The 22,239-nt window shown below is 32.4% G+C and overlaps 1 protein-coding gene and 1 pseudogene across 2 annotated transcripts in view; both read left to right on the plus strand.

Annotated features, from left to right (window-relative positions):
• Window positions 1–8,942, plus strand: part of LOC145804757 (mannosyl-oligosaccharide glucosidase GCS1-like) — a 43,759-nt pseudogene extending 34,817 nt beyond the window's left edge. The window contains exons 9-13 of the transcript XR_014347132.1: window positions 5,076–5,139; window positions 5,237–5,350; window positions 6,591–6,813; window positions 6,934–7,024; window positions 7,849–8,942. The product of XR_014347132.1 is annotated as a mannosyl-oligosaccharide glucosidase GCS1-like (transcript). The remainder of the gene's footprint in view (window positions 1–5,075; window positions 5,140–5,236; window positions 5,351–6,590; window positions 6,814–6,933; window positions 7,025–7,848) is intronic.
• On the plus strand, window positions 1,657–8,809 carry LOC145789368 (UNC93-like protein 3). Its single transcript, XM_082897219.1, has 7 exons — window positions 1,657–1,688; window positions 3,337–3,417; window positions 5,076–5,139; window positions 5,237–5,350; window positions 6,647–6,813; window positions 6,934–7,024; window positions 8,627–8,809. The coding sequence occupies exons 1-7, from the start codon at window positions 1,657–1,659 to the stop codon at window positions 8,807–8,809; spliced, it is 732 nt and encodes a 243-aa protein (XP_082753345.1).
• Window positions 8,943–22,239: the final 13,297 nt, after the last annotated feature.

Below are 22,239 nucleotides of genomic sequence, written 5' to 3' on the forward strand. Positions count from 1 at the left end.
TTCGAGATCCAATGGTAAATGTTAAAAAAAATTGACTGGTTCCATTCACCTATCCTCGGGCTTGTTGCATAGTATCCCGGACAGTATTCGTGGGTGATGTTATGTCAATAAGGCAAGCATGTGGCTATGCTTCTAGTACTGTTTGATCATTCCCTTGTGGAAGGAGTGGTATGTTGATAGTAACAATTGATGTGTCCTTTTGTGACCAAACTTACCTCCTTTTGCATGGAGAGAGCATTAGCAGCTTCCAAACTAGGGCAGGATACCCTTCTTTCAAGGATTGTATTATTGCCTCTTTGAATGATTTAGTGAATCCTAGGTCTGACTTCTAAATTAGGACAGGGCAACCCTACCCCCCAAATATGCCTGAATGCAAATTATGTGGTTAGGTGATATTTTGGAAACGATTTGATTTGATTCCAGCGATCTAACAACGAGAAAGACAGTGATTTCATTCCCAAAGTGTGGGGAGTCTGACGTGGCAGTGATTTGATTCTGAGGCAATCTGAGTTATTTGAGGGCAATGATGCTGTTACAAAGATTTGGGGGTTCAATTTAGGCAGTGATTCATATTTTGATCATGATTTGAGTAATCAGTAGTAAATTAGGGCGGTGGTTTCCCAATCTTAAAGATTTTGAGTTTGAATTTGGGTTCTTACCTTAGTGATTAAAGAAGAAGAGGAAAAAGAAAAGAATGATTGCCTTTTTAAAATTTAAATAGAGCCTCGGAGATTATGGAAGGTGTTTGATCGAATAAGAATCTTTAAGTCATTGACTTTAAGGGGAATTTCGACTTTTATCAAAAATGGTAGATAAGGAAGTGGTGACCAAATCTTCAATTTTGAATAAAATTCGAAATCCCTTAGAAAGACATTTGACTAAGGAGGCAATTGTTTGATTAGATACTTGGAATAAGATCGAGAGCTCCTTGGGAGGAAAGAATTGTGAAAGAAAACCCGAGTAGAATTTTAGAAATTATGGAAAGTTTTTGATCTGGCAAAAATCCTTAGGTTTTTGACTTTAGAAGGAATTTGATTTTATGGAAAAGTGTTGATGAGGAGGTGATGACCGAGTCTTTCACTTTGAAGTGAAATTTTGAATTTCCTTAGAAGACATTTGACTATAAGGTGACTGTTTGATTGATTTCTTGGAATAAGATCTAAAATCCGTTGGAATTTTTTGAAAATAAAATTTGAATAGAGTTCCGAAATTGTGGAAAGTTCTTTTCATCAGGTAAAAACCTTTGGGCTGCTGACTTTGAGGGAACCTTAATTTTATGGTGAAATGTTAGACAAGGAAGTAATGACCGAGTCTCTTATTGCGAATAAAATTTTGGTTCCTGTACAAGATACTTGGCTAAAGGGTGATCGTTTGTTTGATTTCTTTGAATGAAATCCGAACTCCTTAAAATTTTCCAAAAAAAAGAGGAAAGGGAAGCATTGAAATATTAAATAAAATAAAAAGAAACGGCACTTTATTTTGAAAAAAGATTTTTGAAAAAAAGAGAAGTTGAAATTTGATCACGTACTTTTGAAAATAAATTGGGGCACATTTCGGGAAACAATAAGTAACGGAAAGACAATTGTTTAGATTGATCACTCTGGCAAGAATCCTTTAAATTCCTCAGAATTCCCTTGGTCAGGCAACTATCACCCAATGGGTGATGACGATGACTTTGAGATCCAATGGTAAGTGTTAAACAAAATTGACTGGTTCCATTCACCTATCCTCGGGTTTGTTGCATAGTATCCCGGACACTATTCGTGGGTTATGTTATGTCAATAAGGCAAGCATGCGCCTATGCTTCTAGTACTGTTTGATCGTTCCCTTGTGGATGGTGTGGTATATTGATAATAACAACTGATGTGCCCTTTTGTGACCAAACTTACCTTCTTTTACATGGAGAGAGCATTAGCAGCTTCCAAACTAGGCAGGATACCCTTCTTTCCAGGATTGTATTATTTCCACTTTGAATGATTCAGTGAATCCTAGGTCTGACTTCTAAATTTGGACAGGGCAACCCTACCCCCCAAATAGGCATGAATGCAAATTATGTGCTTATGTGATGTTTTGGAAATGATTTGATTTATTCCAGCGATCTAATAACGAGAAAGACAGTGATTTTATTCCCAAAGTCTGGGGAGTCTGACGTGGCAGTGATTTGATTCTATGGCCATCCGTGTTATTTGGGAGCAATGATACAGTTACAAAGATTTGGGGGTTCAATTTAGGCAGTGATTCATATTTTGATCATGATTTGAGTAATCAGTAGTAAATTAGGGGGGTGGTTTCCTATTTTTAAAGAATTTCAGTTTGAATTTGGGTTCTTACCTTAGGGATCAAAGAAGAAGAGGAAAAAAAAAAGAATGATTGCCTTTTTAAAATTTAAATCCCCAAGAAAACATGTTATTAAAGAATAACTTCTAAAAAAAAAAGAACTTTCCAAGTTAAGTATAGGCTTGGAGATTATCGAAGGTGTTTGATCGAATAGGGATTTTTAAGTCATTTACTTTAGGGTGAATTTCGACTTTTATGAAAAATTGTAGATAAGGAAATGGTGACCAAATCTTGAATTTTGAATAAAATTCGAAATCCCCTGTTAAGGCATTTGACTAAGGAGACAATTGTTTGATTAGATACTTGGAATAAGATCGAGGGCTCCTTGGGAGGAAAGAATTGTGAAAGAAAACCCCGAGTAGAATTTTAGAAATTATGTAAAGTTTTTTATCAGACAGAAATCTTTAGGTTTTTGACTTTAGAGGGAATTTGATTTTATGGAAAAGTGTTGATGAGGAGGTGATGACCGAGTCTTTCACTTTGAAGTGAAATTTTGAATTTCCTTAGAAGACGTTTGACTATAAGGTGACTGTTTGATTGATTTCTTGGAATAAGATCTAAAATTCTTTGGAAATTTTTTGAAAATAAAATTTGAATAGAGTTTCGAAATTATGGAAAGTTCTTTTCATCAGGTATAAACCTTTGGGCCGCTGACTATGAGGGAACCTTAATTTTATTGAGAAATGTTAGACAAGGATGTAATGACCGAGTCTCTCATTTCGAATAAAATTTTGGTTCCCGTACAAGATATTTGCCTAATGGGCGATCGTTTGGTTGATTCCTTGGAATAAAATCTGAACTCCTCAAAACATTCGAAAAAAAAGAGGAAAGGGAATCATTGAAATTTTAAAGAAAAAAAAACGGCACTTTATTTTGAAAGACGATTTTGAAAAAAATAGAAGTTGAAATTTGATGACGCACTTTTGAAAATAAATTGGGGCACATTTCGGGAAACAATAAGTAATGGAAAGACAATTGTTAGATTGATCACTCTGGTAGGAATCCTTTAAATTCCTCAGAATTTGCTTGGTCGGGCAACTATCACCCAATGGGTGATGACGATGACTTCGAGATCCAATGGTAAGTGTTAAACAAAATTGACTGGTTCCATTCATCTATCCTTGGGTTTGTTGCATAGTATTCTGGACACTATTCGTGGGTTATGTTATGTCAATAAGGCAAGCATGAGACTATGCTAATAGTACTGTTTGATCATTCCGTTGTGGAAGGAGTGGTATATTGATAGTAATAACTGATGTACGCTTTTGTTGCCAAACTTACGTTCTTTTGCATGGAGAGAGCATTAGCAGCCTCCAAACTAGGGCTGGATATCCTCCTTTCTAGGATTTTATTATTGCCTCTTTGAATGATTTAGTGAATCCCAGGTCTGACTTCTAAATTAGGACAGGGCAACCCTACCCTCCAAATAGGCATGAATGCAAATTATGTGCTTATGTGATATTTTGGAAATGATTTGATTTATTCCAGCGATCTAACAACGAGAAAGACCGTGATTTCATTCCCAAAGGCTGGGGAGTCTGACGTGGCAGTGATTTGATTCTATGGCAATCCGAGTTATTTGGGAGCAATGATGCAGTTACAAAGATTTGGGGGTTCAATTTAGACAGTGATTCGTATTTTGATCATGATTTGAGTAATCGGTAGTAAATTAGGCGGGTGGTTTCCCTATTTTAAAGAATTTGATTTTGAATTTGGGTTCTTACCTTAACGATCAAAGAAGATGAGAAAAGAAAAGAATGATTGCCTTTTTAAAATTTAAATCCCCAAGAAAACATGTTATTAAAGAATAACTTTTAAAAAAATAGGAACTTTGCAACTTATGTACAGCCTCGGAGATTATGGAAGGTGGATGATCGAATAAGTATATTTAAGTCATTGACTTTAGGGGGCATTTCGACTTTTATGAAAAATGGTAGATAAGGAAGTGGTGATCAAATCTTCAATTTTGAATAAAATTCGAAATTCCCTCGAAAGACATTTGACTAAGGAGGCAGTTGTTTGATTAGATACTTGGAATAAAATCGAAAGCTCGTTGGGAGGAAATAATTGTGAAAGAAAACCCGAGTAGAATTTTAGAAATTATGAAATGTTTTTGATCAGACAGAAATCTGTAGGAATGACAATTGTTTAAATTGGGCACCGCCCATTGCCTATGCCCTTTTTTTTTTTTTTTTTTTTTTTTTTTTTTGTGACACCTATTATTTTTAAGTTTTCTGTGACTGTGCCTTTGCACTGATAGGTGATGAAAATAGCCAAAATTGTTGGGGTGTATGCTCCCCTCAAGACTACATCTTCTCCATACTCCCTCAGGACTCTATTTTGTAGGCTCCATAGTTTTGTGATTTGAACCATTCATCTCGTAGTTCAAAGAGAAGAATATATTTATAAAAATTTAGCTTGATCGGACATCGATCGATACACTTACTAATCGTGTTTCATTTTATGAAAAGTCTTGAGCAGAGCTGCTCCCAAAACGTTTGAGTGAATTTCATGAGACTAAAAGTCCATGTGGTTTGGGACTTGGGAGGTTAAGACTATGTGTAGACCTTGTCTTTCCCCTATTTGCAGAAAGTGGTTGCTCTCTGACTCGAGAAAACATTCTTATGCTTGTCAGTGTTGTACTAAATAATGATGTGGACGCATATTTGACAGAGCCCTATTATGTTCATCAAATTGATGAAGTTGTATTTACTTAAAAATGAATGTTCTTGTGGTAGGTACACGATGGTTCCAGCTTCCTTGTACCTGGGATTTTCTGCTTCAATAATATGGGTTGCGGAGGTACAAGTCTATCTTTTAGATTTGGTTCGTCACTTTGTTGTGTTTGATGATGTAATAAGTACATTACTTTTTCCCTAACGATATTATAGTCCATCAGGGTACATATCTTACTTCTACAGCATGCAGTCATGCACATGATTTAAACTTAGAAGAAGGAAACGTGATTGGTAACTTCAATGGAGAATTTTGGGGAATGTTTGCAGATCACCAGGTGCTGCATTTTAGTTTTTGATGACAATTTTAATGATCTTTGGTTCTAATAATAATATATTCAATTTGTTTTGTATGGATGTTGTTCATCTGGAATAATCTTCATTTTTTTATTGAATTTTGCTGTTCGTTGGAAACCTCATGTCTCTTTTTCTATTGAAAGATGGAACGGTATGTGCATGCTTGTGATTCCAAGCTGATTTCCATGTCCTATATTTTTCTATGTTGTTTGTTGTATTACCAGTACCAATTCATTATCATAGATTTAGTTATTAATACTTGCATTACACTCGAGAAACTCTGGCCTTCATTGTACGAAAAAAATTATTTAATGTTAAATTTCTCTTTTGCATCTCTAATGCAATTTTAGCTATAAGTTAGCACTGAAAAATAAAGATGGCAGAAAGATGAGGGGAGTCCTATTTATTATGAAGTGAATGATTTTTATTTCATTTTTTTCCCCCTCTTTGGCTAAGGGAGGCTTTCCCTTTTTCTTTTGTTTCTTTATTAATTTCTTTGGTGGACGTTTTAATGATAGTTTTTTTTTTAAAAATTTTAAAAAAGGGATAAAATCAAGGGTCCCAAACCTTTTTCGATAGTCTCGAAATCAATCAATGAAGAGAGTTTCAAGAGGAATGACTTCCCTTAGTTGGTTTGAGTGGCATAGCCCATTGGAGTAGTTGTCTAACCGTGGGAAACAATTGTATAGCCATGTTGACAAGTAGAGCTATAGAGTTTTCGACATGGTTGGCTCCCATTTTTGGCATTCCTTTGTTAGAAAATTTTGTCAAGTTGACAAACTTGACCGTTCCATTCTGCGAATCCTTCACACCTCTACCCAAGTATCTGAAGGGTATCAAGGTCTAAAAAAAAAAAAGTTGATACAGTATCCAACACGTCAAAAAGTGTCCAATGAGTGCTAGTGCCGGACATGCATCAAACATGGATACGCACCTTCTTAGTTGTGTCAAGAAGTGTATGTGTTTCTTGGGTTGTTCAATATATATATTTTTAAGATAGCAAATAAAATATTAAAGTACACATAAATTACTTGTATTAAAAAAAAAAAATAAGGATATTCAATGGCACACCTTTAATCCTATGTAGTGCCATCCTTGACAGCAATATACCACTATCTTTCATTTGGTTGTGGAAACCTCAGTGTCAGAATCTATGATTTTTTAGTTCTTTTAAAACACTCGCATCTTTAATTTGTTATTCTTTCTTTCATATCACTGCAGGGGGGAACTACCAGTGGCAGTGGCACAACTTTACTATATATTGTGTTTGTTTGTAGTATGACCTTAGGTACCATACTCGTGCTTCTTACAAAAGAGGGATGCTAAAGGAGAGGAGACTTTACCAGATTCTTCTGTCAGTTTCTGCTCTTCCATTGTTTGACTTACGAATGCTATTAATCATCCCCCTTATTGCATATTCAGGCTTACAACAAGCATTTGTATGGTAATTGTTGATGAACTTATGACATTTTACTTTTTTATTGTCCTTTGACCATTCAATTTGTGCACTATATACATTGTAACATTTTCTTCAATTAAGCATGGAACGCATTTACAATTTTAGGGCTGAATGCACCAAGTACATTGCGGAACCTGCACTTGGTGAGTCTGGTGTAGGTGGTGCTATGGCAGCGTATGGGGCTTTTGATGCAATTGTAAGTATGGCACTGCAGAAATGAGTAGCTTTATGGAATGGTTTACATGAATTAGCTCACTTGGTGAGTCTGTTTCTGTTTTACGTACATCAATTTTGACAAGGCATGTTCTTCGTCTCTTTCTTGTTGAGTTGGAGAAATAAAAATGAATTGAGTGAACAACTTTAAATTTCATTTACCCTTTCCTTTTGTAAGCAACAAGAATAACAAATAATATATATCCTTTTCCATATTTATTCTCTATGAGTTGTGTTGTGTGTTTGCAACAATATACAAAATTTCATTTATTGCCCTGGTGGTACTTCACATGGATAATATGGATGGATAATCATATCCTGTGTTCTGTTCCATAATCTTGTTTTTCCCACGGTATGTGCATTCAAGTTATTACTCACAATCTCTGCTATGATCTCTAGCCTCATGTTTTATAGGAAATTATTCAATAATAATGTGGCATAGGATGTAAATACTATTACACCTCAAGTTCGCTAAAAGTTAACAACCCAGGAAAACCATCTTTGTTTTATAATTTGTCATTTGTTTGATTCATTAAGTTTTTTAGACTCAGTTTATATCTGGAATATGTGTTAGTGTTCGCGGGCTATGGGTTGACTCACCTCTGGTCTCAAGTCAATCACTCTAATAGTTTGTGCTGGGGCTTTCATTTAGTTAATTGTACTGCTTTGGCTTCTATTGAAGTACATGTTAGGTTTCTTGTCGATTCCAATTAAAGTTATTTAGAATCTAAAGTTTTTAATTATATATATATCTGATTTGAAACTGCTATGACTTTATCAATTCTTGTTAACTGTGCCATTGTGCAGCGTAACTAGTGGAGTACTCGGCATTTTATACCCCCTTCTCATGGCAGCCGCATTGGGAATTGGGGATGGAATATTCAACACACAGCTTAATGCTTTGCTTGGGATGCTCTTTAAGCATGATATGTTAGTGATTTATTTTGTTTGTTTTACTAAGCCTTTTTTAGTTTGATTTATACTCTTTTTCACGTAAGTGTTGACACGAGAAGTGCATGCCTTGAGTTGAGTGTATGAATAAGTGATGGACATGTGTCCAAAGCGTGTCTAGATCTAAAAAATATAAAAAAATAATAAAATTAATGACACATTTGGACGTGTATCCGACACATTATCTTCTTAGAGGTGTTCGTGCTTGGATCTAATTGAGAGGCAAGTGGGATGAAACTATGTATTTTTTTATTTATAAAAAAAATAAATAAATCAGTGGATGTGATTGTGAAAACGTATGTTTTATGGTTGAAGACAAGGTATATTGAGATTTTTGAGACGTAAATTTCATATATTGAAGGAAATTAGGAGAACTTATTCCTTTAGGAAAGTTAAAAATATGGGTTCCACAAGTGTTCTCCTAATTGAACAATTAAACAAATAGGAGAAAATTGACTTTTGTGTGTTGTACTCTCCTTTATAATGTTAGTTATCTTAATGATTTTCATACTTACGTCTGATTTATTTCTCATTCAAGTATATTAAAGATATTTGGCCCTCACTTTTTCTTGGTCATTTCTTTGTGCAAATGCACTTGCATTTAATTCTCAAATGTTACTTTTGGGGTGTACAGGAAGGAGCATTTGCACAGCTCAAGGTTTGGCAATGTGTTTTGATCGCAATTGTGTTTTTTGTGAGCCCTTACATTTCTTTGCATGCTGTGTTAGTGGTTATGCTTGTTGCAGTCTGCATCTATGTTGGCGGGTTTCTATTCCTCACTCTTATGGTCGAGAAAGCATTCTCTTGTGCTGATTGATTTTTTGCAACTGGATACGTAATAAATATTTATTGCCAAAACATGTATTATTCACGTCTTACACATTGATTGCCTCAGAAAGTTGTATCTGCCTGTGAAATCTATTAAATAAGAAAATATGTTCACCTGTTAATGTTTCTTCAAAAGAAAAGTATTGAAAGGCTAATTTGAATGTAATTATCAGTATTGTTCTTTTCTATTTGAGAATAGAGTCTATGAGAAAGTTGGCAATTAGTGCAAGTACTATTTTGTGGAATATAGACATCTTTTGTGTGCTAGGGCTGCCTAAATTGGAACCTAGATTACCTCTTTCAGATTTTTATTGATTTATGAAAGAGATTGTTTTTGCTTACATGAACAACTGCATAAATTAAAGGGTAAATTACATTTTGCCCCTTAAAGTTTCACCCATTTTCCACTTCGGCTTTTTAAGTTTAATTTTTCTTACTTTGGTTCTTCATGTTTGTAATATTTCTCACTTTGATCTTTTAAGTTTAATTTTTTTCACTTTGGCTTTTTATGTGGGCAATCAATTTTACTTTGGCTCTTTATATTCGTAATCCTTTTTACTTTATCCCTATACTAACTTTCATCCAAAAAACTAACAGAATCTGTCACATCACTAACACATCAACTCCATGTGTGATGTAAAAAACTCACTAAAGATGTAAAAAATAAAAAATAAAAAATTGGATTTTTTTTTTTTTTTTTTTTTTTTTGTCTTTGGTAAACTTTATTTTTCAAATTTATTCATAAACATTATTACATTATAGATGCATTTAGATTAGATGCAGTTAAAAAAATTAAAATGAATTTAACTAAATTTATCCATAAACATTATTACATTATAGATGTATCGAGAGTAGAAGCAATTAAAAAAATTTAAACAAATTTAACTAAAAAAAGAAAAAAGTTTATTGACTCGAATCCCTGTATTGTCAGTTCTAAAATGAAAAATTTACTATCATTTTTTTTTTTCGTCTTTAGAGATTTTTTTTTAGAAGTTAAATTTGTTTTTATTTTTTTAGTTGTATCTAATCTAGATTAATATATAATATAATAATGTTTATGAATACATTTGAAAAAAAAGTTCACGAAAGATTAAAAAAATTAGTTAATTTTTTTATTTTTTGCATCTTTAGTGAATTTTTTACATCATATATGGAGCTGATGTAATAAATTTTGTTACCTTTTTGGATGAAAGGTAGTCTGGGAGTAAAATGGGAAGGATTACAAATATGAAGGGCTAAAGTGGGAATGATTACAAATATGAAGGGTTAAAGTGAGAAAAATCGAACTTAAAGGGCCAAAGTGGGAAGAATTGCAAACATGAAGGACCAAAGTGGGAAGGATTGTAAAAATAAAGGGTGAAAGTGAAAAAAAATCAAACTTAAATGGGCAAAATGAGAAATGGGTAAAACTTTAAGGAGGCAAATAAACAAGAATTACAAAAATATGTTAGGTTGGTTCATATCTTGTCTTTAAGACCATTTTCAATGGTTCATCAAATTTAAATTTGATGAAAAAACTCACTTTTTGTTGTTCCAACCTTTCACCAAAATTTTCATAAAATTTAGGATTTCTCAAATCTTCCATTAAATTGAAGATAGATGTGCCTTTTATTAAATCACTGTTCATATCTGTTAGAATTTTACCACCGGATGTCCCTTCAGATGACCATCTCAAGATAAAAAATTTTGAAAAAATTACACTGGCCGGTCGATCAGCTAGACATCTGCTCGGTTGTTCGCCAGGTCGATCAGTGTTTCGATGAAGTCTTAAAAATCTCCGTTGGAGCACTTGATATCAAATTGAACTTTTATTCAAATTTGATGAAAAATAGATGAACTGTTGGAAATGTTCTAACTACTTAACAAATGTGAAGTAACATTATTTCATTCGTAAAAATTTTTGTTACATTATTAGTTGCGAGTATCATGTGAATAACTTTTTATATTAAGATACTCTTTTCATGCAAATTTTTTCACAAAAATAATATGATAATGTCATTTTTATAAATAAATTTAAATTTATGAATTATACCTGTTTTGTTTTAAAATGAAACATCTATATATCAAACCACATTATAATAAACTTTTTATTCATAAATCATTATTTCTTATACCATATATCAAACCACATTATAATAAACACACACATACACACACATAATTTAAAAACTCTTTAGTGTATTTTTTTTTATCAAATGTAACACATAAAAACTCCTTATTGTATTTTTTCAAATGTAACACTCTAATATAACACTTCAATGTAACACCGAAAAACCACACTAACAGAAATGTAAATTTTCATGTTCAACACCAACACTTCAGCCACCAATTCCTTCAAAAAGAATCTTTTATACCTCACATTTCCATTCTCATTCCAAAAATGTATCGGAAAATTAGAAAAATAAATCAGAAAAAGGGATTTACTTAAACTCAAATGATATCAAATCAAATGAATACAAATTTTCAAAACAAAAATGACTAATTGGTTCATAAGAAAACTCTTAGAATTAAATGGGTCAACATTCCCCCGTATGAGATTTGTGAGTAAATTTTTCTTTATTTTTAAAATCTCGAAAGAAATAATTTAATTTATCAATATAAAAAAAGTAATTAATTAGATCCCAAACCATGATAAAAGCCAATCACTTCCACCTCACAAAATGCCTCTTCACTAACACAAAAATTCCTCCATTGATGATGTTCATCGTAATTTTTTGGTATTATACTAATGAACACAACTATTCTCTTTCAAAACTCAACACTGTATCACAAGTCCATTAGGGTTCAACACGGCCTTTTCATGGGGTCCACTCCAACTAACTTTTAAGATTTGAAGCCAATTATTCATGTTAAAATTAATCTAGAGGACATGGCCAATGCTGGGTAATTCTAGTGACACTATGCAGAAATCTTTGGATCGAATTTTAAGCTTGTTTGTGACATATGGCTGAATTTCACTGGAGTTAGGTGGTGAGTCCCTTCCTTTAAGTTGGGCTAAATCAGGCTGACAACTAGTTACCATGGGACTTGAGTCCATCGATGCAGTGATGACACATTAGAGTATCCCTTCTTTTTTTTTTTTTTTTTTTTTTTTTTTTTTTACGTTTACAATATAAAAAAAAAAAGGCTAATCATATAATTAAATTCTATTTGTAAGTATCCAGTACGGATACAACATGTTTGTTAAATTATCTATGCTTTATAGTCTCAAAATAATTCAAAATGAGAATTTTTATTTTTTTAATTTTTTTTTGCAAAGTATATATTTATTTAGGGAAAATTACAAACACCCCCCTCGAGGTTTGGTGAAAATACAAATTTCCCCCTGAGGTTTGAGAAATTACATCCCGCCCCCTGAGGTTTATATTTTCATAACAAATTGCCTCCTGAGGTTTTTATTTTCATACAGATTCCCCCTAATTTCTCCTAATTTGTTATGAAAATTTGACCCTCAGGGGGCAATTTGTAATTTCTCAAACCTCAGGGGGGAATCTGTATTTTTACCAAATCTCGAAGGGGTGTTTGTAATTTGCCCTATTATTTAAGATTTAATTTTTTTATTATTGAGATAAAAAATTATTTATTAAATATTTAAATTTAATTTGTTTATATTTGGGGAGCAAAATGATTTTTAAGGTATAGTTTGGGGGGTAAGATGAAATTCCAAATGAACTTGGTATCATGTCAGCACATTCCGTCCAATTGTAGACGGAATGTGATAATAGGGGTTAAATTGATCAATTTGTTGAAAGTTCATGTACTAAATTGAAATAAATCGAAGTATGGGAGTCAAATTGAAAAGCACGTGATAGTTTGAGAGCAAAATGATATTTCCTCTATAATGTATCTTGTAGTTTGCCTATTGTGGATCAATCTTAATAATTTGAATTATTTATCTTACAAGGCTTGTTGAGTAGATAATTTATACAAAAAATTAAGTTAATCGAATATTGTTTGCCACATGATGGGAACAAAAAAAAAAATGAAAAAATGTATGGCATGCATCATTTCAGGAATTGGCAATTTATTTATTTATTTTTTTTAAATGTGATTCTATCGTGTGGATATTGATATCTGATTAACGTGATTTTTGGTATAGATGATTTACTTAAAGGGTCTTACAAGATGAACGATTCGAATTATCAAAATAAACTCACAATAGACAAATTTTACCGTGCAGGCTATACCCTTTCAAAATAATTTTTGTTGTTTACTTTAGGGTAAATTACAAATACACCTCTTGAGGTTTGCTTAAAATACAAATTGCCCCCTGTAGTTTGGAAAATTACAAATACCTTGTTGTCAAAATTTTTTATTTAACAAAATTAATTGAAAAAGTTAAATTTCTAACTGTTAATCTATACAATAATAAAATTTTCTGAATTAGTAATTGAAATAAAATTTTAACATTATTAAAAACTGTTAATTAACTTAATGATTTATTAATAAAAGGACCTATTTGTTATGAAATTAAAAACCTTAGTGGCCATAATGTAATTTATAGAACTATAGGGAGTAATTTATAATTTAAGTAAATCTTAGGGGTATGTTTGTAATTTATCCTTTACTTTATTTATTAACTAGTGTTAAGCTCGTGATCTGCATGGCTAATGCATATATATTTTTGACATATTCATTTTATCTTAATAAAATACAATAAAAATCACTGTATAGTACATAATAAACACAAAAGATTAAAAATTATGTGAAACTTGATAATGCAAGGATAAATTGTAAATCAGTTAAACAAATTAAATTATTTCAAAATTAAATGCAAATCAATCCAAATAATAATGCAACTAAATATACACCAATTTTTCATCCATTTAAACCAAAAGTAATAATAAAAATTGTTTGATGATGAAATATCATTACATTTATTTCATACGTTCAAAGTTTTTTGCAATAGTTGCCGAATATAACAGGCCACTAAACAACAGGGGAAAAAAATTAAAATTAAGTTAAATTATGAGTAAGAGATTAACAAAACAGAAACAAATTATATTAGTAGTCCCTACATTTTATCTGTTATACCATTTCGCTCTCTACACTTTTAATTTAATCAATTTTGACTCTTAATTTTAAATTTTGTGACTCTTAATCAATTACTCCTACTATTTCCAAATTTATGTAGACATAAAGTTACAAAAATTCCACGTCTCTTCCATTTTATAATTTTTTTTTCCAATCTAAAGAAATGTACTCCATTAATTGGTCTTCCCTTAAAAAAATACTTAAACTAAGAAAAAAAATATACGCATACATACTTTGATTTTCAAATAGCCACATGATCGGTAAAACTTCTAAGTAAATTCTCTTATATTGATAGTAAAAACTCTTTTCGATTCCTCTTACATTGTACTAAAAATTCCTTAGGATTCCCTTACGTCATTATAAGAAGGATGTCAAACCCAAGATTATCATCACTTTTGTTTTATCTTTAGGAGAGAGCTTGGTGCTCTTGTTGTGCTAGAGCTAGATTTCGCCGGCTATAAAAATAATATTTTTGTATTTTGCATTTTTTTCATTTATACAAAAATAAGTATAAAAAAACTTTATTAAAAAAAAAAGATATATACAAAGAAATTGGCTAAAATAACCCAACAACAACTCATATTAAATAGAGAATATGAATATCCATGCGTCATTTAAAATATGTGGATCATATTCATAATTTAATTTGCATAATTCGCTTGTTTTGCAAACTAAAATCTGTGAATAATTTTTTTTGTATTTCTATTTTTTTTCCCCATATACTTAAAGAATTATGTTGTGATTGTGTTTTAAAGAAGAAAAAAGAAAAAGAAAATTAAGGACCTAATATGCCGCTCTCTTCCCATTGTTATATTTGCTAAACTTTTTAAATATAATTATAGAAGTCTTTGAAGTTTGGTATGTACAATCATGTAGATTATGATTCCAGTTAGAATAAGGTAATTCTAGGAATAATAATCTCAAAATTTAAGGAAGCAATACTTATAAATTTTGGTAATGATTTAGAAGATTTAAAAATTACCTTAATTTATATAAATTATATTTTGAGCTAATCATAGAATGACATGTGTATTTTAAGTGTTATAAAATTCAAAAAAATTGAAAAAATTGGGTTGAGACTCTCAACTTCAAAGAGGCTACAACACTTTTACTTAAATTATATAATAATAATATGATTTTATCATCTACCAATACTCTATTAATTTAATCGTTTACACGAATGATTTGTTCGATAAATTTTACAAAATAAATTATTTACATATAGAGATAACATGAATTGCATTGTGATGGAACTAGCATATCACCCGTGCTATGCATGGAATAAAATAATATATAATTTATTAAAAATACGATAATTATATTTAAATTTTTTATATTTTGTCTCTCGTAAATAAAATTTTATATATAAGTTTAAGTGTTTTGTTTCAAATATTCCTTTACTATAACATATAGTATAAATAAATTAAAATTGTTGTATTAACAATTAATAATTAAAATTATGCTTTGTTATAAAAAAAATGACATAGTTCTAATATTTCACTATTTTAGAATAAAAATATATGAATTTTAAAAATTGGTCATATTGATTTTTGAAAAGGAAATAATTAAATAAATTTTAAAAACTTAATGAGTAAGAAATAATCATCGTAAAAAATAAAATTTCTAAATGCTCTACCATTTAATAATAAAATTGGTTGAATTATTTATTGAAATATAATGTTGACATCAATAATAGTTGTGACTTGATTTATTGGTAAAATGACCATTTGTTATGAAATAAAAAACTTCAAGGGACATGATATAATTTTTAAAATCACGTGAAATAATTCATATTTTAAATAAATCTCGGATGTGTATTCATAATTTATTCATTTATTTAACTACCTAAAAAAAATAACTCAACATGTTTTATCTATAACTTTTTTTTGTTTTTTTGTACATATAATTAACACATACAAGATAGAATTAGAAATGAGTATATTCGGGAATGGATAGGAGTAGCACCGGTAGAAGATAAGTTGAGAGAAAATCGATTGAGATGATTTAGTCATATTCAACGGAGACCAACAAAGGCAGTAGCAAAGAGATGCAATGTTATAACGGTAGATGGAAGTGTTAGGGGATGGGGTAAGCCTAGACTAACGTTGGTTAGCGTTGTAAATAGAGATATGGATCTATTTAATTTGACTAACGAAATGGCCTTTGATAGGGCCACGTGGAGAAGAATGATTCATGTAGCCGACCCCATTTGATGGGACTTAAGGCTTGGTTTGGTTTGGTTTGGTTTATAATTAACACATAAGCCGTGTCACGGTATTAGAAAGGATTTGGCTTTTTTTTAAGTTGTTATTTAATTTGAGAGAGCGTTTGGATTTAGTAGGTCTATTTTAGAATCGATTCTGATGATTTGAACTGTTCATTTTTTAAAACTCTTCAATTAAAATATTCATATAAAAAATTAAGATAATTCAATATTAGTAGCTATATATTTAAAGCATATTTGTTTAAAAAAAAATAGACGACAAATATAATTTTAAAAATAATTATCTATTTTTTATAATATAAATTTAATTTAAATATATAACAATTAATGTCTAACCATCTTAATTTTTTATATAAATATTTTACCTAATAATTCTTAAAATAAAAATCATTGAAATTATGTAAATTAGGCGCGGATCACTTCTTCCTCTATATTGAAATTATGGAAATCATATTTTACCTAAGCAAGTTGATTCATATTTTACCTAATAATTCTTAAAATAACAATTAATTCTCTTTCAAAACACACAGCTTTTGCCTTTCCATTCTCTATCTCTCTCTCTCTCTCTCTCTCTCTCTCTCTCTCTTTGTGTCAAACATGGCCGCACAGAATTCCAAGTTCAAGCGTTTCTCCGGCATCCTCCGCTGCCTACTCTGCATCGACAGCCTCCCATCCGAGCCCACCACTGACATCCCAACCACCACCACCGACATCCCAACCACCACCACCACCACCCAAGTCACCACCCAAGGCAAGACCCCAGGAGTAGTCGCAAGACTCATGGGTCTAGACTCACTCCCAGACCCTAAGAAGGCTTTCGGGAGAAAGGAAGGTCATAAGGGAAAAGGTGGAGTTTTTGTGTTTCTGTGTTTTAATTTGTTTCTGTGTTTTTGTGTTTACATAGCTAAGTGTAGTTTCTGTGTTTTAATTTGTTTTTAGTTTGGTAGTTTCTGTTTGAGTCTACGGAATTCGGGGATGGTGCTGTCATAGCATCATGCTGTGACAACAAACAACACCGTTTGCTTGATTACTTTTTTTTCTCGACTTTGTGCAATGTGATTTCAATTTCACTTTCTTTTTAATTCATTTTCAAACAAAGATGTGAGCCTCTCCGCAAAAGTTAAATAAATAAATAAAGTAATTCACATCTACTTAAAAATTGACAAATAAATTAGGAATACATTCCCTGATATTTAGTTAAAATACATATTGTCTCCTGTAATTTTAACCATTGATAGAGGGAGGACATTGGGTTAAGGAAAACTCATCTAATGATGATGCAGGTTTTTTGAGGTATAGCGACCCCGGTCTTTTCCCATTTGATTATTGTATCCAGACTTAGGTTCCGTAGATTCTGTCATTATATAATTGTTGTTGTTGTCCCATATTTTCTTATTTGGAGTTATAGGATGTGTTAGGCAGGTTTGTTTCAGGTTGGTTGGGTTTAGAAACCAAGTGTTGCTGTCCAGAATTTTGGTTCTTCGCTCGAGCTGGGGTTTGGTCGCTCGAGCGAGAGATTGTGTCCAGTATGGACCTGTAGCATTGCATTCTTGGCTCGAGCGAGCTTTTCTTTGCTCGAGCGAGGATTTCTTGTTTCTGGTCGCTCGAGCGACCAAGTCTTCGCTCGAGCGAGCCTGTCCAGTTTATATACGCAGCAGCGGGTTTTGATCAGTCTTTTTCATCTTCTTTTTGATTCCGAACCCTAGGTCCGACTTCTCTCTCTCCCTACTCACCTTCTCTCTTAGGTTTGATCTATTTAGAGTGTGTTTCTACCCTAGTTGCTTTATTAAAAAGATAGAGGGAGTCGAGGGCTTTCATTTAATCTGAACATTTGGCGATTTGGAGCACATTGGTATTTGGGTATTCATCTCTGTCTTCTCCATTTGGGTTGTTTTCTTCGAGGTAGGGATTTCCTACTCCATTTTATAGGTTTTTTTTCTAAGTTTTGGTATATTGATATGTTGGGGTTACTTTGATAATTTTGGGAAAAACCCTAGTTGTATTAATTAATTAATTTGTATAATTAATTTAAGGGAATTGGGGAATTTGGTTAAATTCATGAAATTGAGGAATTCATTGATTAAATGGTGTAGATGGATAATTTAAATCACTTGCCTATTGAATTGTTGATATGTTTATTTCCAAATCTAGAAATAACTGTTTTGGGCTATCGGTGGAGGATAGTCGTGATTGTTGTAGACATTGCATGTGGATTAGGGATAACTGAAACTAATCACATTGGTTGAGTCATTCATTTTGACTGCTGAATTAATACAGACATTATGTGTATTGATTGTGTGTTATATGTTATGTGTTTACATACATTGTTTTGTGTGGGAGGAGATAGAGGATGTACTCCACGGTTTAGGGGAAGATAGGGGATGGACCTCTAAACCGGATTTTGTTTGGGAGGAGATAGGGGATGGACTCCATTAGCATCACTTTTATGTGTGCTTATTTATATTGAAGTGTTTTTATTGATACAGCACTAAAATGTGTATCAAACTGGAAGTATGAAGTGTTTTGATTTGAGCTTGAGTCTCATTTGTTTGTTGACGTTGGAAGAATGTGAATATGATATATATGATTCACTGTTGTAAGTTTGGCCAGGTTCTGAGCCATATTGATAATGTTGGAAAGTGGAACGTGTCATTGACAATAGTGTCATGAGACTGGATAATGTTGTAATTGATTATCTTGGTTAACCATCTATTGAATGCTATTGCTTTATTCATTGCTTATATTTGGTTTAGTATATTTCTACTGGGCTGTGGCTCACCCTATATGGGAACATCATTTTCAGGTTCAGGTGATAAGCTACCTCCAAGGACTTAGCTTGGAAGGGACTTGGATTTTGAAGACTATTTTCAGTTGTTTGTTTTTATTTGTTAGTACATGTAAACACTCAAGCCTAGGGCTTTATTTGGGTTTGAGTTAGAACTCATACTTCGTTGTCCAAGTGTTGGCTTGGAAAGATGTAAGCCTGTAGGGCATTTAATTTGAGGTTACATGTAATGCTTTTATTTAGTAAGACTCTGATGAATATTATAATGAAATGTTTCCTCTCTAACATTGCATGCTGATGATACATATAATTAATGGGTTTTTTTTTGAGGGCGTTACATGAGGCCCAAGCCTAGAGAGCCCAAACAAAAAGCTAAGGAGATTACTAGGAAAATGAGAGGAAGTTTACGCGGTGAGCCGATGGATTTGCCCTCCATACTTAAGGGATATGCTAGGGAAGAGAGCTCATATAATGTGTCTGGAAGTGAATCAGAATTGACAATATCGACTCTCAGAAAGTCCTTTCACTGGAGTAACCGACCTAGACCTTCATCATTGCTTTCGACTGAGTCATTTGTAAGTAGGGAGGCCAAGAAGAGACTCTCAGAGAGGTGGAAGATGTCCCAAAGGTATCAGAATGTTGGAGCAGTTGGTAAGGCCAGCAGGCCAGAGAATTTTTATCCAATGACTGGTTTGGATGGATCCAGTGACAGATTTGTTAGCAATAATGAAATTGCTGAGTGGGATAGTCCTTTGGATATTAGTCGTAGGGATGGTTGGAAGGATAGTATCAGAATTTCATCCAGATTGAGATCTTTTGCTACTTCATGTATTAGCTTTGGTGGCCCTAAAACAAACATGCAATGTGAAACTCTTGACCAGGACAGTTATTTGATGACTGGAGAAGCCATGAATCGGGGTAAAAATAAGGCAATCAGGAGAAATTCCAATAAGAAAGAAGATTGTTCATCCGAAAAAATAAGATCCAACAATAAGAAATCTCAATCCTCTCGCCGCACCTATCGTAATAGTATTGATTCCTTTGGGGAAGAGCAATTTAACCTATCTCAGGTGGAGATCAACCTTGGAAAGAAAGATCCTGCAGAACAGAAGTCTTTAGTTTCTCATATGCGGATTCATAACATCAACGGTAAAAGTTCAATTAATGATGCTGAGGTGGATGGTGGACATGCAGATATGTATTCTGAATCTCTTGATGAGGAGTTGCCCTCAAAACCAGCATCTTGTTTGTCAGGAAATCTTACTTCTTCTACCCCTGGTCCAGAGGATTCAAAAGCACAGGTTTGATTTACTTGACTAATAATCTTTCAATACTTGTTGACACAACATAGATGCAGTATTAATATCTGTGGTGGTCTTTTCCCCTTTCTATACCCATACCTTGTGAGGCAAAATAGTTCAATTTGCTTAACATTTATTTTATTGTCATTTGTAATATGGTTGTATTTGATGAACTTGTGCATTGCTTGCTTGTTGTCCTTAATGTTTGTTGGATTTTTTTTATTGTGTACAGAGCATCAATATCTCATGATAAATAATTACATTTTTTTATAGGTGCATTTTATTGTATCTTGCTATATGTTTAGATACATGACATGTATAATTTATGCACTACGTTGATTATTTATTTATTTTTGTTTTTTAGAATGGTCAACTTTTCCTTTAAAAAGTTCATATGCTATTGCTTCAAACTTCAAATATACATTAATATTAAAGAGATTGATTAGAAACTTTCTATTGCTCTTTGAGAATGGCAATAGGGTACGCTCTGGGTTGATCATCCCTCCCTCAATCTTATCATGGAATAGAGGTGATCATTGCACGAAAATTGATTTTTAGCGGCTATAAACCAGAAAACGCCGTCATAAGTTATAGCGACGTCTAATATTTTTGTCACTAATACGGCCACCGTAATAACTACAACATTTTTAAAACGCCGCTAAAAACATTAGACGGCATTTTAAAAAATGCCACAAAAAACTTTAACGCCACTGCCATTTCCGTCCCAAAATAACGTATGACATCATGATGACGTCATTTAGTGGCGTTTTTTTGAAAAACGCCGCTCTTTTTTTTTCCTTATTCTGAAATACAGCATCATAACACGGCCAAAAAAATTTAACTAAAATATGGAGTGTACCTTTCCGTCATCAAACTGAGCCTGATAAACACATCCAATGGACCCCTCGCCGACAAGAGTTTCAACACTAAAGCTGTCTGTAGCCATCTCAGGTCTGCTATTTAATATGATATAGCATTTACTGGAGGTGTATGGACTTTCTTGGGAACAATGGGAACAATGGGTTTCCTTGAGAAATCATCTTCATCAAATGATTTGTGACGATCAATAGGTGGAGGTCTTAGGTTTATTGAGGCAGAAGTTTCAAGTGTTTTTGTGATAACTGTGGATGGAGTTTGAATCGCTTCAAAAATGATGCCATAGAGTTAAAAATACCAAAAAAAAAAAAATGAGAATTCAGTACATTTTTTGTATTTTACTTATAAAATGAACAGTTCAAATCATCAAGTTGAACTCCAATTGGGCCCACAATGAGACAACTAGGCAATCCAATTGGTTTTTACTGACATAAGCGACTTCCAACAGACAAATAAATAATTATGTGTACTGAATTATTATATAAGAAAAAAGACTTTTTTTATACAGTAATTCGGTGCACATATCAAAGTTTCAAGATAGAAGGGACATACCCGGCACCTCTTTCCTAAGAGTTAAGGTTGAGGTTGAGAAAGGATGAAATCTGTTGGATTTTCTTCTTTGATTGAGTTTAGGTTCCATTTTAATAAGGTTGATCTTGGTGAAAATCGATGCCAATTCGGTTCCAATATATGAGCATGATTTATTTTATCAATGCACTACAAAAATTTACAAACAATTTAATCAACTTCAATGCCTAAAACTTTTTAAACATTAAAGGGCTAAGTTTACTTCGGATTAATTACACAAATGGTCTCTAATCTAAGCGTCTTATGTCATTTTGATCCTTAATGTTTCAAATGTATCAATTTAGTCTCTAACTTATTAATTTTGTCACTAAATGGACCCTACCTCCTCCCTGTACAATTGATAATGGAAGTAAGGCCATTTCGTCAAACCACCTATGACACTAAATAAGTTAGGGACTAAATTGACACGATTAAAAATATCGGGGACCGAAATAAAAACAAATCACATTCTTTGGGGGAGTATTTCTTCTCGTTTTGCTGATTTTTAAATATGGTTTGACGAAAATACCCTTAATTTTGTTATAAATTGTAGACGAAAATAGAGATAGGAACCATTTCGTAACAAAAGTAATACATTAAGGACCAAATTGACACATTTAAGACATCAAAGA

This window comes from Camellia sinensis, chromosome 12 (genome assembly GCF_055761805.1).
Source record: "Camellia sinensis isolate YWXY chromosome 12, ASM5576180v1, whole genome shotgun sequence".
NCBI classification, from domain to species: domain Eukaryota; kingdom Viridiplantae; phylum Streptophyta; class Magnoliopsida; order Ericales; family Theaceae; genus Camellia; species Camellia sinensis.

What these genes read in the sequence shown, in the direction of transcription:
- LOC145789368 (XM_082897219.1), top strand. Translation starts at nt 1,657, where the DNA reads ATGGGTGATGACGATGACTTTGAGATCCAATG. An exon ending in CAATAATATGGGTTGCGGAG is followed by an intron (nt 5,140 to 5,236) that starts GTACAAGTCTAT and finishes ATAGTCCATCAG; the next exon opens with GGTACATATCTTACTTCTAC. An exon ending in GAATGTTTGCAGATCACCAG is followed by an intron (nt 5,351 to 6,646) that starts GTGCTGCATTTT and finishes GTTTGTTTGTAG; the next exon opens with TATGACCTTAGGTACCATAC.